The sequence below is a fragment of the Pavona decussata genome, unplaced genomic scaffold (genome assembly GCF_977016875.1).
Source record: "Pavona decussata unplaced genomic scaffold, jaPavDecu1.1 SCAFFOLD_52, whole genome shotgun sequence".
NCBI classification, from domain to species: domain Eukaryota; kingdom Metazoa; phylum Cnidaria; class Anthozoa; order Scleractinia; family Agariciidae; genus Pavona; species Pavona decussata.
In genome coordinates this window covers 2,564,417-2,579,448 of record NW_028145474.1, presented here as the reverse complement: position 1 = coordinate 2,579,448, position 15,032 = coordinate 2,564,417, and the positions used below count along the sequence as shown (strand labels likewise).

General features: G+C 40.8%; 1 protein-coding gene across 1 annotated transcript; it reads right to left on the bottom strand.

The window, feature by feature from the left end:
• LOC146480913 (ZP domain-containing protein-like) lies at positions 1-14,726 on the bottom strand. The gene is made up of 5 exons (XM_085109226.1): positions 14,385-14,726; positions 7,623-8,003; positions 6,111-6,330; positions 4,919-5,211; positions 1-3,292 (listed from the first exon to the last, which is right to left on the bottom strand). Exons 1-5 carry the CDS (start codon positions 14,467-14,469, stop codon positions 3,204-3,206), a joined length of 1,068 nt encoding a protein of 355 aa, XP_084965352.1. The 5' UTR covers positions 14,470-14,726; the 3' UTR covers positions 1-3,203.
• Between the last annotated feature and the right edge of the window lie 306 nt (positions 14,727-15,032).

Here is a 15,032-nt window from a genome sequence, read left to right as displayed (position 1 = left end):
TTCAGCCTTTGCTTGAGTTTTATTGACGTGCCGTATAAACCAGGCCTAATCAAACCAATCTGCTCTGGTTGGCTTTCCTGTCTAAAATTATCCTACTTAGTTTTTACTATTACTCCTAATTTAGTTCTCACGCCGTTAAGTCGTATGTAAGAATGATAATAAATTAAGCATTTATAATGCACAAACACCTAGCGAACGAAGCATGCTTGAAGCTGCTTTCGGTAATATTTAAAATGTGTCAGCCAAATCACATCCTGATGCGATCAGAAAGGTTATAAAATCATTCACGTGTACAATGTGAATTTCCATTTAAAATTCTACAAACAGTCTTAAGATATTGCATTAAAAAGTAGCTGAAGGATTAGTAAAAAAAACACAAGGCCAACATTTCGCGTCTATCGTTTGGGTCACGATCACTTTTCAAGGCATCGGTTTCGTTTATTATGTTTTACATACAAAACCCAAAACATTCTTCCACACTATAAACAATATCGTAACGCTCCCAAAGTAACGACACTTTTCGCTTTCGGATAAAGCAACATTTGACTTTCGTCACGTTGAGAGGGAGGAGGAGTGTCACGTAATCCTGCAATTTCAACCATGTATCTATTATGTTTTTGGTGGGGAGGGGTGGGGCACTAAGATTCAAAGAGTTCAGTCTTTGCCTGACAGTTTCTTTGCAGATTGAACTGACCGTTACTTGTAACGTCTGTTCTCGGTTCCCGCTAGTTTCCGAAAGTCATCACTTTGGGAACTTTACGGAAAATGAGCATACCATGACAAGCTATCTGAAGTCACGAGTTCAACTTCAGAAAGATCGCTGCCCACTGGTTTAGTGCGCAAGGGACCTTGGATAGTTTGGGCAAACAACAGCCAGCGCACGCGCGTTGAAATTCGTGCTCCAAAACGAAATTTCAAGAACTGTGAATTGTCTGGTTTTCGTGGCTGTTCTGACAACTTTCGAAACAAACCTAACGGAGCGCACGTTGCGATTTCAACTGCTTTGTCGTTTACTGAAACGTTCCCCAAAGCCCTTGCGTGACTGGTTTCTTAAATAACATCACAAAGTTGTTACTTTCTTTCAAAAACGTTTTTACAAAACAAAAAATGCCACAGAAGTGTTTGGCAGCGTTAAGAGTAAAACTTGCGTTTTGCGTTGGATCAGAAGTTAGGTACAAAGTTAAACGTTTTGAGTTAAAGAAATGCAAGCATAACCATCTTTTAAAAAACAAATCTAGAACGATCTAGGAATATCTTGTCCGAGTCTTAAGAAATTTAAATACTATAAAAATATGTTCACCAACTCCTAAACAACTATCTAAAATTTATCTAAATTTCTAAGACTAGAATTAATATGCAGCAATATCAAGCATATTTTTTCGGTATATGACATGGTTGCAACACCCGCAACTTGTCGTCACACGACCGTCATCGTGACGGAAGCCAATCATATGCCTACGTTTTTGTCTTTCCCAACAAGAAGCGAAAACTTGACGGTCGATCCAGAGCCCTTCTGCGCGATAATGCCTGACCCTATTTTCATGGATTACAATCTTTACAGCGATTTTGTTCTACGGCTGAGGGAGTCCACATAAACCGTGGGCGCTTTCCATTCGACGAAATTTTCGAAAATTTCGGGTGGGAATCGAATGGAACAGGATCTTTTCCGGGAGGGATTTTCGAAAATTTAGGACAACCTTTTCAGTGTTCCCGAAAAGTGGGAATTTTGGTATTTTCGAAAATTCTCGTGTTCCATTCAAAAGTTTCCAGTCGGACTGTTTGAACACATACGATAAACGGCGTCAAGAAGCCTGAGGCAAAAACTGACCACGTGATGACCGAGTATAAGCCCTTTCCATTCGAGACCTAAATTTCCGAAAATTCAAACCGGAAATTTTTGGTGAATGGAAAGCGCCCCGTATAAACAAACGCGCTTCTTGTTGCTTAAAATGGCCAGAATTTCCTGTGTCTGGACAGGTATACCAGTGGCGGACCCAGAGGGGTGACCTACACCGTTTGCAACGTCTCACGTTATTGGGCGAGAGGACAAAAGAACAAAACACAGAACAATGCTCCTAGACACAAAAAACAATGGAGCTTTAGGTTATCTGGATCCAGCGAAAGTAGAGCTTAGAAAAGGTGCAGGAATACTGGACCAAGACCTATAGGTAAGTGGAAGGCCCGCTCTCAAACGCTCGACTGCTTCTCTATGTAAAATTAAACATCTTGACGCCTCGGCCAACAGGCCTCGGTTTTGGGACCCCCTCCCCGCCCCCTTACCACCCCCCTAGATTCACCACTGGATACTAACTCAGAGTCTTTCACGATCCTCGAGTCAACCCGCGAAAATTAATTCACAGAAAAGAAACGTTAATAACATATTATTCAGACAGTCGCCGAAGCACGGATTTAGGGAAGTCATGCACTGCACCCTGCAACAGCTAAACAGCATTGGTATTGTAATAAGCTCTTCTTAGTTGGGTCTGGAAGATCTGTGGGGACTTTTCTCTAGTATTCTGCGTGACTCTTAGGGTAATGTATATGTCATAGCAGTGTAATATTTGTTTTGTATTTTATAAGCAATTATCACGTCCAGTAGAGCCCTGTTTTACGGCCACACCTTAGCATGACCATATCGTTATCATTTCAATGCAAGAGCTAGCCCATGGGATCACGTTATTTTGCCCCAACAAAATGCTTCGTGATTTTCGTTGGCATCCACACAGACCCTGGGGCAGTTTCTGGGGGGGGGGGGGGGGAAGTAATCTAGAAAAAATACCTTTTGCTGCGCTGATTTGTGAGGCGGCTTCTTAAATGTGAAATTTTTACTCCGACACTCTGCTAATTTAGGTTGCCTGTTGATGGCAGTTTTAACATGGTTGTACTTTATGACTTCGGACATTACACTTAGCATGCATTGATAATAGAAAGCTGCCCTAAGCAGTTGCGAAAGCTACACATCTGTACGATGCAGAAGTTTTTCATTTATGTAATAAGTAAACTATTATATATAAATATTATGTATATCTAAAGTGCCTTAAATCTGCGGACTGAAACAGGACGGCATTCTGCATACCTTCTAGATTACAGCTTTTAAAAAGCGTCTCCACTATTCTTGTCTATAAAGTCTGTTTTCATTGTACAGGAAAGCTTCTCCGTGACAAGCTGTCACGTGATTTAGGCGTATTCCTGCGATTGATTCTTTACATCACCAACAAATAAGCCAAGATCAACGTCATGATGATTGCTGACTTCTCAAATGTCACGAGCGGAGACTGGGATTTAGAGACAGCTTAAAGAAAAAATAAAAAGGCTTAGAAAAAATAACACAGACAAAAATATCTACCAGTACGAAAGCTACAGCACAATGTGCAAACGTTTTATTCGCTATTCACATTTATTCAAAAAAACGAAAATCCTTTGAAGCTATGAGGTATACGAAATTCATTTTAACTACGGATGAAAAAAATGAGATGCCGTGGTTTCTTGTTCAACAATTCTTTTATCCGTAGTTCAAATATGTGTATTTCATAGATTTTACTTCCATCTCTTCAATTCTACCGGTATATTACGAACTCACAATATGACCAGCTTCCAGTTGGCTTGATAGCTCAGTTGGTAGAGCACTGCACCGGCATCGCAGAGGTCATGGGTTCGAATCCCGTTCAAGCCTGAATTTTTTTCAGGCTTTCTTTTCGCAACCGCTTAAGTTGCGTACTAGCTGTGGCGGTCTCTCATCTATCAACATGGGATTCTCTGTCTTTTCGTTAAGACGACCTGTGAGTGTCGCAAAAAATTTTTAACTCAGCAGAAATAGAGAATCTGAAAAGAAGCGAGCATACCCATTGCGACTCGAAGAAATAAATAAAATGTTACAATAAATAAATTAATTAATTAATATTAAATGGGAATTTCAGTGGAATTCACAGAGTGGCTATTCTCTCCACTGTTTCCAGGTCGAATTGAATTTGAAAATGTTGTTTTTGGTGGAGGGAGGAAAACCGGAGTACCCGGAAAAAAACCCTCGGGGCAGGGACGAGAACCAACAACAAACTCAACCCACATATGACGCCGAGTCCGGGAGTCAAACCCGGGCCACATTGGTGGGAGGTGAGTGCTCTCACCACAGCGCCATCCCTGATCCCACGAAATAGCTTCGTTCCAGCGCGCGGACAACTGTCAACGCAACATTTTGTTGCAGTAACTTGTATAATTGCTAGTTTTTGAGGGCAGATCAAAAAACTGCTCTGTGTGGCCACAATAAATTGCTTCGTTAAAAATTGTCCACGTGCTATGTTACACGAGAACAATTTTTAACGCCACAATGCTGTGTTAAAAATCGTTCCGTGTAACTTTACCTTATAATGACGATTTCAAAACGTTACTTTTTTTTTTTTTGTTCCCTTGGTCGGTCGTACACAAGAAACACGTGCGTTCATCAAACGGAAACGTCTGGTGCGTGCAAGAAGTGGTGAGCCCGCGCAAGAAACCACGCTTTCGATGCTACGCGCCTCGCACGCGAGTTCGCACTTTCGGCGATTCGAGCCTCCCCTCCGTGATTTGCAGTCTAGAAAAAAAGACTACTAATCTAGTCTGCTTGCAGAGCCACTTTATCTAAGATCCATCAAGGGTTAATCAATCCGTCGAGAGGGAGCTACAATTAGGGGTATGAACGAGACGGGTTTCGGGCATGGACGAGACAGGTTTGGGGTATGAACAAGACGGGTTTGGGGCATGAACGAGACGGGTTTGGGGTATGAACAACACGGGTTTGGGGCATCAATATGGGTTTCTCTTCTCGCGCGCTTTTCGTGGAGCCCTCGCGCGCCGATCTCGTCTGGTCCCAATCCTCCTCGTCCCAATTTTTCGCTGCGTGTTCGAGAGAAACAGACTGCAAGTAATCTACTACTAGTCTTACCTTCATCATCCGGTAACTGCAAAATCCTATCCAACAGAACTTTCACAGGGCCTAAAGTGGTCACGCCTTTTTGTTGTCTGTTCAGACCAGTTTCGTCTCGTCTCCTCCTGCTCGCACCAGAGTTTGGTTTGCATCCTTCAGCGCAGCGCGATGAATTGGTGTCTTTTGCACAAACGTACACTTCACAATGAAGGTACATCACTTGCGCATTTTCGATTTGAAAGGCTGAAAAACTGAACCGCTGAAATGGGGTTTCTGCACTCTTGTAGTTAAGGTATTTATCAACGGGACAGCTAAAAATAAAACCAAAACTGTGAAAACCAAGACGAGCGTAAACGGAGACTTGTAAACACAACAACAACAATTTATTTACAAATTCTGATGATATAAGTTGCTTGTCCCGCAAATAACCAAAAAGCTAGTGGAGGCGGGACAAGACGAGCACGAGAACATAATGGAAAAAAATTACAATAAATTACAAAACATGCTGGAAACGGAAAAATGTTCAAAACGTTTTCTAGCGCATTCCTGTCCGGTAATTTCCAATTTTTGTTGCCCACACTTAAACACAGTTAAAAACGATCGAAAATACTTCTTTGTAGGGATATTCACGCGTGAAGGTAGCAGGATGGTTTTACCCGCGTCCTTCATAGGCAGGTCGAACTTGAAATGTGGTGGACGAACTCGACACGGGGTGAAACCTCCATAATTCGACGTGAACATCCTAGCCCGATGCTTTTCAGGATAGATCCGGTACTCTCCAATACCGCCAAAAGCCCTGCTAAGGGGTTAATTAGCCCGTTTCAGGCGATCAGATTGTGAAAAACGAAACAAAGACGACGCACGAGCAACACTATCTATGACCAAAAAAAAAGGAAAAGAGCGCAATCAATATTTTTTCTCCTCCGCCGGTTTTCCTTTGCCTCATACATGTCTTACCATCTGAACGCCTGGCAAAGACTTCAACTTAAAGAGGCTTCATCACCAATTATTTATTATTATTGCACGTTCTCACGGGCATTCATTGTCCCGGAAAGCCGATGAATTTTGAAATAGCCAAGACATAGTTCGGTGATTATTTTTTTCAGACGTTTGTATAAAGACGGGCAAAATACCGGGACCACATCAAAATTGTTAATTACTGTTATAAAAGAGAATGACACAGCCCCTTTTACTTATCAGCGATCCTTACCCGTCTTTGATGAGGGTGTGATATTCTGTATCATTGGGGTCCTGCGTTGGCGTTGCCCGACAGTTATCGAGAAGCAGTGTAAGGCCACTTGCGTTGGTCTTTACTTTGACTTGTAAGAAGATATCTTCACCAATGTGAACCTTTACTGGGAATTGTGTGTATTTGCTGATGTATTTGTCTGTCTGGAACATATTGGTTTCAAACTGGAAATTTCCAAATCCTATCAAAAGAAAGGGGAACGTTGATTGAAGAGAGAGAGAGCTACATGGTGAAATTTCTTATATATTTAACAATTATTCTAGTGGTAAATAAGCACATCGAAGCACAAGTGAAAAACAAAACCTATGACGCGAAACTGAAGACCGATTAACACTTACCACCTTTCAACTATTACTCTCGAAATATTCCGACAAAAGTACAGATTTTGGATTCCATCTGATCACTGCAGATCCTTTATAATAGCACTGATTATCGAAAACAGAACTTAGTTATATCCTAGCGAATGCGGTCGTCGCCGATCGCCCCGAAAATTAATTTGAAACGATCAGGGCGATCGAGAAAATCCATGCGACCATATGAAAACTCTAAATTTATAAATCATAAAATCCACCGGGCCATAAACTCCCTCGCAGCCGCTCTTTTGGCTCATCACGCAATTTTTCCTTTCCTTTCCGTTGGGGAGGAAAGATTACGTGACGAACCAAAAGAGCGTCTGCGAGGGAGGCTAGTGGATCATGACTCCAATTCCGTTCACATAAATTCAGTGAAAGATTCCGAACTGATCAAACTATGTAAGTTTTCACATATGACTTAAAAGGCCCCATGCAAATCGATAACAGAGAATGCCGGTTCATTTTCACGTTGGGTGACCCTGTTTGAAGCGTAAAGCGCATTGCTCCAAGGGCGATTTGTTGCTCGCACAGACGACGCCATTTTTGGCATCGCCGGAGCGTGGTAAAAATCGGACGACAAGCGACCATCACGCAGGCGACGCGACAGATGAGAAGTCGCAGGAAAACAGTCGCAACAAATTGAATGAGTTGAATTTTTCGCGACAGAGTGCTGGGTTGTCGCATCGCCTGTGCGAGAGTGGCGACCAATGTGCGACAACGGTGACTACTGGTGTGCTGCAAGCAAAAAATCGGGCGATGTAGATGCTCCCATAAGGTCTCACGTGATTGGCTTGTAACCCTTCTAGAAAGCAATAGAACAAACAACAGAACAAATACCCCCAACCCTAAAAACAACAGCAGCTGTTAAACAATAGGCCATTTCCGAGTTGCTGCGAACCTCACTATGAAAGCGAGGCTAGGTGCAAAACTTTTCATATGAAAATTAGTTTTGTTTGCATATGAATGAAAACTAATTTTCACAACAAAAACTTTGCACTTAGCCTCGCTTTCATAATGAGGTTCAGAGCAACTCGCAAATGGTCTCTTAAGATAATTACAAGCTAACGAGAGCTACTATACACTACTATAAAATCACCATTTTAGCGCTCTTCTGACTTACCTGAGGGTGGTTCAACAATGATCTTTGTCTCTGGTCTGAACGAATGCAGCGATATTTTAGCAGTGGTGTAATACAGACAGCGAAGGCGAAACTGATAAGCTGGTTCGCGAGCTATGGAGGAACTACCACTTAACTCCGCGTAAACTTCATTGGAAAATCCCAACAAATATCGTCTTCTTGGATCATGACCCGCCTTTGTGCCGCAACCGTTCAAAGGTGCCCGAATTACCATCAGGGTGTCGTTATAAAAACTGGCTTTGCATGTGGGGTCCGTGAGACGCAGTGAGGCGGGGTCAATTTTCTCGTAGTGTACTCTCTCCAGACTAAGTTGCATGTAATTCGGGGTGCATTTTATGTGAATTCCAGCGTAGTCGCCACCTGCTGTGGGTCAGTTAAAAAAGGCAACTGTTTTTTAAGTTCTTAAATAACATGTATAATATGAAAATCTAGGCTAATAAACTAGAAACACATGGAATTAGGAAAACTTATCGATTGCTGCCCGAAAGAAAGAATGGGCCATTTCCGAGTTGCTCTGAACCTCATTATGAAAGCGAGGCTCAGTGCAAAACTTTCCATATGAAAATTAGTTTTGTTTCCATATGATTGAAAACTTATTTTCATAATAAAAACTTTGCACTTAGCCTCGCTTTTCGGTGAGGTTCAAAGCAACTCGAAAATGGCCCATTTAATTTGTAAACGACTTGCGACTTGGCTACCGCGTGATGTTTTTAACGCGTGCAATTTGGCCGCTCAGACAAAAATATTTCTGTAAATATTCCTCGTACAGAAATAATTATAGTCTCTAAATAAAAATTAACAAAAGAAAAAATACAGGAAGAATAACGTTTGGTTGTGGCCCGAAATATTTGAGCGTAATTTGTGCGTGTTTACAAGCTCGTTATCATGGTCAATGCGAGCTGCCAATTAATTACACAAGCGCAACACAAAATATTCAAAACAATTCATCACTCTGTGAATATTCCTTCTACAGAAATAATCCTATTCTCTAAGTAAACGTTAACAAAAGGAAAATACAGGAAAACCTAGTGTTTGGTTTTGCGCATGGTCAACACAAAATGTTCAAAATTTAATTTATCAACGACTATTTGTCGCATGGCAACGATTTAACTATCTGTGTATAGTTTGAAATACGTTAAATATGGAAAATTATCGACTGTTGCCTGCAAGAATGCCTTAAGTTCTAAGCGACTTGCGATTTGCTCACCACATGGTTTATTTTGTTTGTTTGTGCTCTCAGACGCTCTCGTGTTTCACGTTGAACTTTGCTTATTCGTCGTTTGCTTTCTCGTTTTTTTTCTCCCTCTCTCTCCCTCTCTTTCTCTTCTTTCCACGTTTGTTGACATATCAGAATGAATACATAAATTAACTTTTTTCTGTTTGTTTGTTTGTTTGTTTGTTTGTTTTAACGCAGTTGGGCATGCGACTTCCCGCCAAGCAAAAGCGGGCGGCAGCAAAGGCTTCACATACTTGAGTGTGCAATTTGCAATTGTTTTCCTGTGGTGCTGCGTACGGTCGGACGGACGTACGCACGTACGGTCGGACAGACAGTGACGTCATAACCAAAACCAAAATTTCTCGCATCGATGCGTTACCATATTTTATTACCCATGGTACTCCAGGCGGAGCTCCGCTATAAATTTGCTAACGTTCTATCAATAATGTTGAAATCTGATTGGCTACGCGAATCGCTATCAATTCTGTGATACATCTGGCATAGCGAAAAGGCGCTACACTATCGCAAGTTTAAACTTCAAAATAACAACGTTATGAAGTAAAGCCTTTCATTAAAGTGAACTATATCAAGCAACATTTATACTTAACAATGACGACGGAAAGAGACAAAAAGAAATGCAAGAACGCCGTTTACAAGCCTTATTCGCAGACGATACAAATAATGCGATTGGATAAACAAAAGACACCTGTTGAGACCTTATTAACCTTCTGAAACTTTTATTTCCCCGTGTTCCATTTTGGGCACTTCACGATTCGAAAAACGTTAGGCTCAAAGCGCCGAAAAATCGCGCTTTTCGCGCCCTTGCGACTTCAGTCATCTGCTGCAAATTTCACAAGTGTCTGTATCTGTTTTCCACAAATGCGTATTGCGCCTGGCGAATTTAATATGCGTCTTTCAAGATAAACACGACCATGTGAGAACTGTTCTATTTTTTACCCTTCTATGAGAGCAAGCAAATTACATGTTCACATGGAATTACACAGCGTGAACAGTATCCGAATACAATGCAATTCAGCAGGATATCAAATTAAATTTAACAGGATTAATTATTGTTACCTCCAAGGATTTCAGTGAGTGAGACGTCTCGATACACCGCGCATCATGTAACGAGCTTATGAAACACAAGAATGCAAGATTTCTTTTGTTTGTATGGCCTCGGCTTAGGCGGACTTGTATTAAACTGTAGACTTCGCAGCTGGCGAGGAAGGAGAAAACGCAAGTCTACTGCTTGACTCCTTCACATCCCTGTCAAATTTACTGTTTTACGTTCGTTTTTCGCGATGCTTTTCGCGCCTCCACCACTCAAACTTGGCGACTCAAATTTGTATGAAAGTGAGCGAACTTTTTCACGTTTTTGTCGACAAAATTTTCATACTCTCAGTGTTGAGTTCATTTATCTTTTCATTTTGTGTGATTGGAAACCTTGTTGCGATGACTTGTGAGTCCACTTCATCCGCTAAACGCAAATGTAAAATAATGTTCGTATTTCCGAATTCGCATCATTTGAGAACAACGTTATCCGCTACGTCTTCGAGGGAGGCTCCAACAAGATAGTTTGGCGATTTTTACGAACGTCATCCTCGCATAAAAGCGAGGCGAGTGGTCCGCCAGTCCAAGATGGCGCCCAAACCCTGAAAATCGTATAGCATCCAGACCGAAGCGAGTCAACCCGCGGGACTTTACTTAGCCAGCGGGATACAGAGCTCTCGCATGAAATCGATGCGAGTGGTCAGTCCAAGATGGCGCCCAAACACTCAGTGAAATAGCACAGTATCCAGAAGAAGCGACACGAAAAGTATGCACGCAATTAAACCACTATTTGGATTTAACGATTAAAAAGTTAGATTTGGAATTTCAGGTTAGCAGGCAGAGAACTCCTTTGGCTTAAATTAAAGTTCTCGCGGGAAAAATGGAGGATTTAAACCCATTAACCCATTTTCTTGATATTTTAATAATTTCTTCCCAGTACTCTTATAAAGGTATGAGGACAAGATAGGAGAATTTGTTCTTTGATATTTAATAGGGTTAAAGGGTTAATATAAAACTCAAAAAGATGACTGTTGTGTGTTTTGCTCATTGCTGGTCTCAATCTATACAACAGCCTTCATCCATCTTGACTGTCCCACCCAAACTCCTTGCTGTTGTTCTCTTAGCCGTCAATGTGCACATGAAAAATTGACATGAAACAAAGGTAGCAGGGAATATTCATACTAAGTGAATCAGCCATGTTTTCACATAGGATCACTGTAATGACCTGTTATATCAAAGGAACAGAGTAAGTCAACGTGTAAAAGCAAGATATAACGTGCTATGTGAAAATATGATTCAACAGCGAGGATTCGAACCCAGGTCTCCTGCGTTCAAGGCAGACGTGATAACCAAAACCTTACCCTATTTTTTTATGACCAAAATCTGCGATTTTCCCTACCCTATTTATGACCTGACCAAATATTCTTCAGTTTATAGTGTCTGGTAACTTCAGTTCAAAAACCCCTGGAGCCCAGCGCGTGACCGGAGCGCGTGACAAGCCGTTGCGGCACGTACACAGCTGCCGTAAACATCATGATGAAGAAGTAGCTTCTTCTAAAAAAAAAAATATGAATTCAAGACTAGAGTGCAAAAATCGATACCCTATGACCAGCTCCCAGTTGGCTGGAAAGCTCAGTTGTTAGAGCACTACACCGGCAACGCAGAGGTCTTGGGTTCGAATCCCGTTCAAGCCTGACTGAATTTCTTTCAGGCTTCCGTTTCGCAACTACTTTTAAGTTGTCTAAGTTGCGTACTAGCTGCAAGGATCGTTCTTCTATTTAATCTTTCATCCGCAAGTAAAATGTTTCATAGTAATATTCAGATCAGTATTTTAGAGGATAATTTCGCCCATAACCCGTCTTATTATTCAACACACTGCCCAAATATGGCCATGCCGCACTGAATATTCGCCCGTCCGTAGCCAACAAATAATGAAATATCATGCGATGTACGTAATTTTGTGTGTCGGAGAGAAAAATGGCAAAAAGAAAAAGATCGCCTCCAGTTTTTCTGCAATAAAACTGCGCTTTGTCATCAATGTATTGAATAATAAAACAATTATCCAGCTCAATCTTGCAGAATATCCTCTGATTTTAGCCAAGTCGGCCCACGGCTTCCTCGGCTGAGTATCAGGCGATATTCCGCTCGAGCAGTCAACTGACGCTCATACGCTTTCACGTGGGAATTATTCCTATTTGTCTTGCTTTTATGTTGAAACTTCCGGAAATGTCATGATATTTGCGAATTTCACTACATATTCTTAACACATTTTTAAGGGAGACCACCGCAAGATTTTTAGCCCTCAAGAGGCTGTTGCAGTTTGAAGTTTGATTCACCCGTTTTCACGTGGGAATTTTTTTTTCTGTTTGCTCAGTTCCTAGGCCCTGCCACGACAATTGTTTGTCTTGGTTTTATCTTGATGTCCTGATATTTTACGATTTTTTTTTCTGTTCTTTTCTTTTTTTAGCCGCCGGTGTAATAAAACGACTTCCCTAGAAACGACTGCGTGGGATGTTCACGTTCCCTCATTACACGCGTGTTCGTCTCGCGTGTCTCTCGTTACTCGCGTGTTCCAGAAAAATTGATCGATATTGCACCTTCACTTCACTTCAGACTTTGCCAGTGTACAGCCTCTTTTTGATACCCGCTGACTAAACCTTGGTGGCTACGGTTTACACGACCCGAGGAAATTCTAAGTGCAATTTTTCTGGCATGAAAATGAATGAGAAACTTGATAAATGTTATAGAATATGATAATTAAGCTCAAAAGTAAACTAATTTGTCTGGGTGTCGTTTTACCAAAAATGTTCTCACTTCTGCCAATATAAATATTAATACAGATCATATCGATTCAGCTATTTCAAGACAAAGGCAGCACCCTCTGTCCACGTCTCGCGATTGTTCTTAGGGTTAACGAAGGCAGACATATCTACAGCGCGTGAAACTAATTACAAATTATAATTTGCTAACTATAAACACACTGCTCTTTATTTTTTGAAGTAATTCCAAAACAAACATTATAGATTAGCAGGTCGGTATGAAATTACGAAGTATTTTGAAAAAGCGACAGATTTATCCCTTTTAAAAAAAATTAAGCAACTGTTATTGATTTTCTATACTCCGCGTTTTGTTTGACACAGACTGGTGCGAAATAATACAAATTCAAATTAAATAGGAATATTAAACACAGCCATGCTTGGCTAGTGACACGAAATTTTAACGACTTAATCTATTCCAAACGGACGTATTATATATGAAAAAACGTTAAAAAATATAATCCAATTTTTTAATGATCTGAACTTTGCTCTGGCCACAAAAACTGCTGGTGTATTGTAGCCATGTCTTTTTAATTTTAGTCGACATAACTCTGGAACAAACATTAAACATCAGAAATATTCTGGAATCTGTAGGGTTCGCCTTGAATGACCTAACAGACCAAATTGAACGTCTAGCTATCAAAATACCAGCCATTTCTTTTCAGCATCGTTAATTCTTGTAAAAACCAGCAACTTTTTGCCTTTCCGTCCGTGAGCAACCTGCATTTCCCATCAGCATACAGCTTTATCCAGCTTTGTCAGTAAAACGTTCATTACAATGCAATATTCACTCGATATTCACTTGCTTTCGTCGCCTCAAATTCAACAACACAGAATTACTGATTCAGAAGTAAATGGCGCTGCTTTCAAGTGCATCGTTTATCCTAATAGTATTCTCGCTACGACACAAAAATAACAAATGTTTAACAGTTTTTTGACTTCCAAACTTTAAAACTTATTACATACGGCAGACAAAGCTCATCCGTAGGTTGCATCGATATTGAAAAATTTTACGTCAAGAAACCACAATTTGAAAATTCTCAAACAATCACCCCTGATATGAGAAAATTCCCAAGCCGATCTAATATCCAAACTCACACTACTTTCATCGTAGCAATTGCTTTGAAACTGTGTAAATAAATTGAGTTGAATTGAAAACACGTGTGTGGAGTATCAACTGTGTGTGTACAGACGAGACCTTTCGGTAATATAAACATCTTTAAAATCCGCTGTTTGAGTTCCATAAAATGCCCTTTGAAACTTGTTCTTAAGGTCAACGAAATTGTGACAGATTTTATCCGCGGAAAGAAGTACAAGGAGCTCATCTGGAGCGCCGATTTTTTGCCATACAGTCCTTAAAAATTGTCAACATTTACGACCAGCTGCTTGTGAAATTGATCAAACGAGAATTTCGCGGTGTCTCTGAAACGAATATTCGCCACGGGGAAGGGAAAATCACGCCGATTAATCAGGGCAGAAAAGTAAAACGAACCGACGTGCGTGCACTTGAATTAAATACGTTCTATTGTGAGCGAGTTTGATATAAATGAATACAACGGTAAGCTTAAATGGAAATTCACGCGACATTTGTTTACATCGCTTTCAGTGAAATTATAGTTTACGTATGTACTTAAAATACAACAAATTGAAGCTTTCACTTACTTCTTTGAGCGGTTGCAATGGACAAAAGAGCGAAGAAAACCAAGGTTATAAAGTTGTTCTTATGTTTCGACTTGATCGATTCCATTTTCCCCGCTGTACGTTTTGTAGTATAGCAGAGTATAGTACTCAAAGATGGCGTGAACTTGAGTTGACAATCGGTTTTTCGTCGCCGATTTCGTTACTCAGGCGCTTTACAACTTCCAGAACTACTTGAGTGATAGTATGAGCTAGCCGGATGGATTTATAAGAAGACGCTTGGTTGTGATAACCACAAGCTTAGACATAATCCATCACACAAGACCTGAAGTGTTAAAAGGATGATCTTCACGCTGAAGCGAGCGTGGGCAAGATTTGCATTTGTGGGTATATCCGCTGACCAATTATATCTTCGAGAAATTTCTAGGCACAAACCGCACGTACCGTTCGCATTAGCTCACCGCAAACAGTTGTTACTAAATGGATAAGGTTCGAAACTTATGAGTTTTGCACAACAGAAATCCAGAAATCTTATTTCAAAGGGTAAACGAAGTTTAAAAAATCAAATTAGTGTACGCCTCGAAAGCGGGGTTTCCTATCTTCAGTCTGGCATATCTACTCTTAGACCAACTGAGGGCTACCGTGTAGCACGAAAATTTTGCGGGAGTTTTA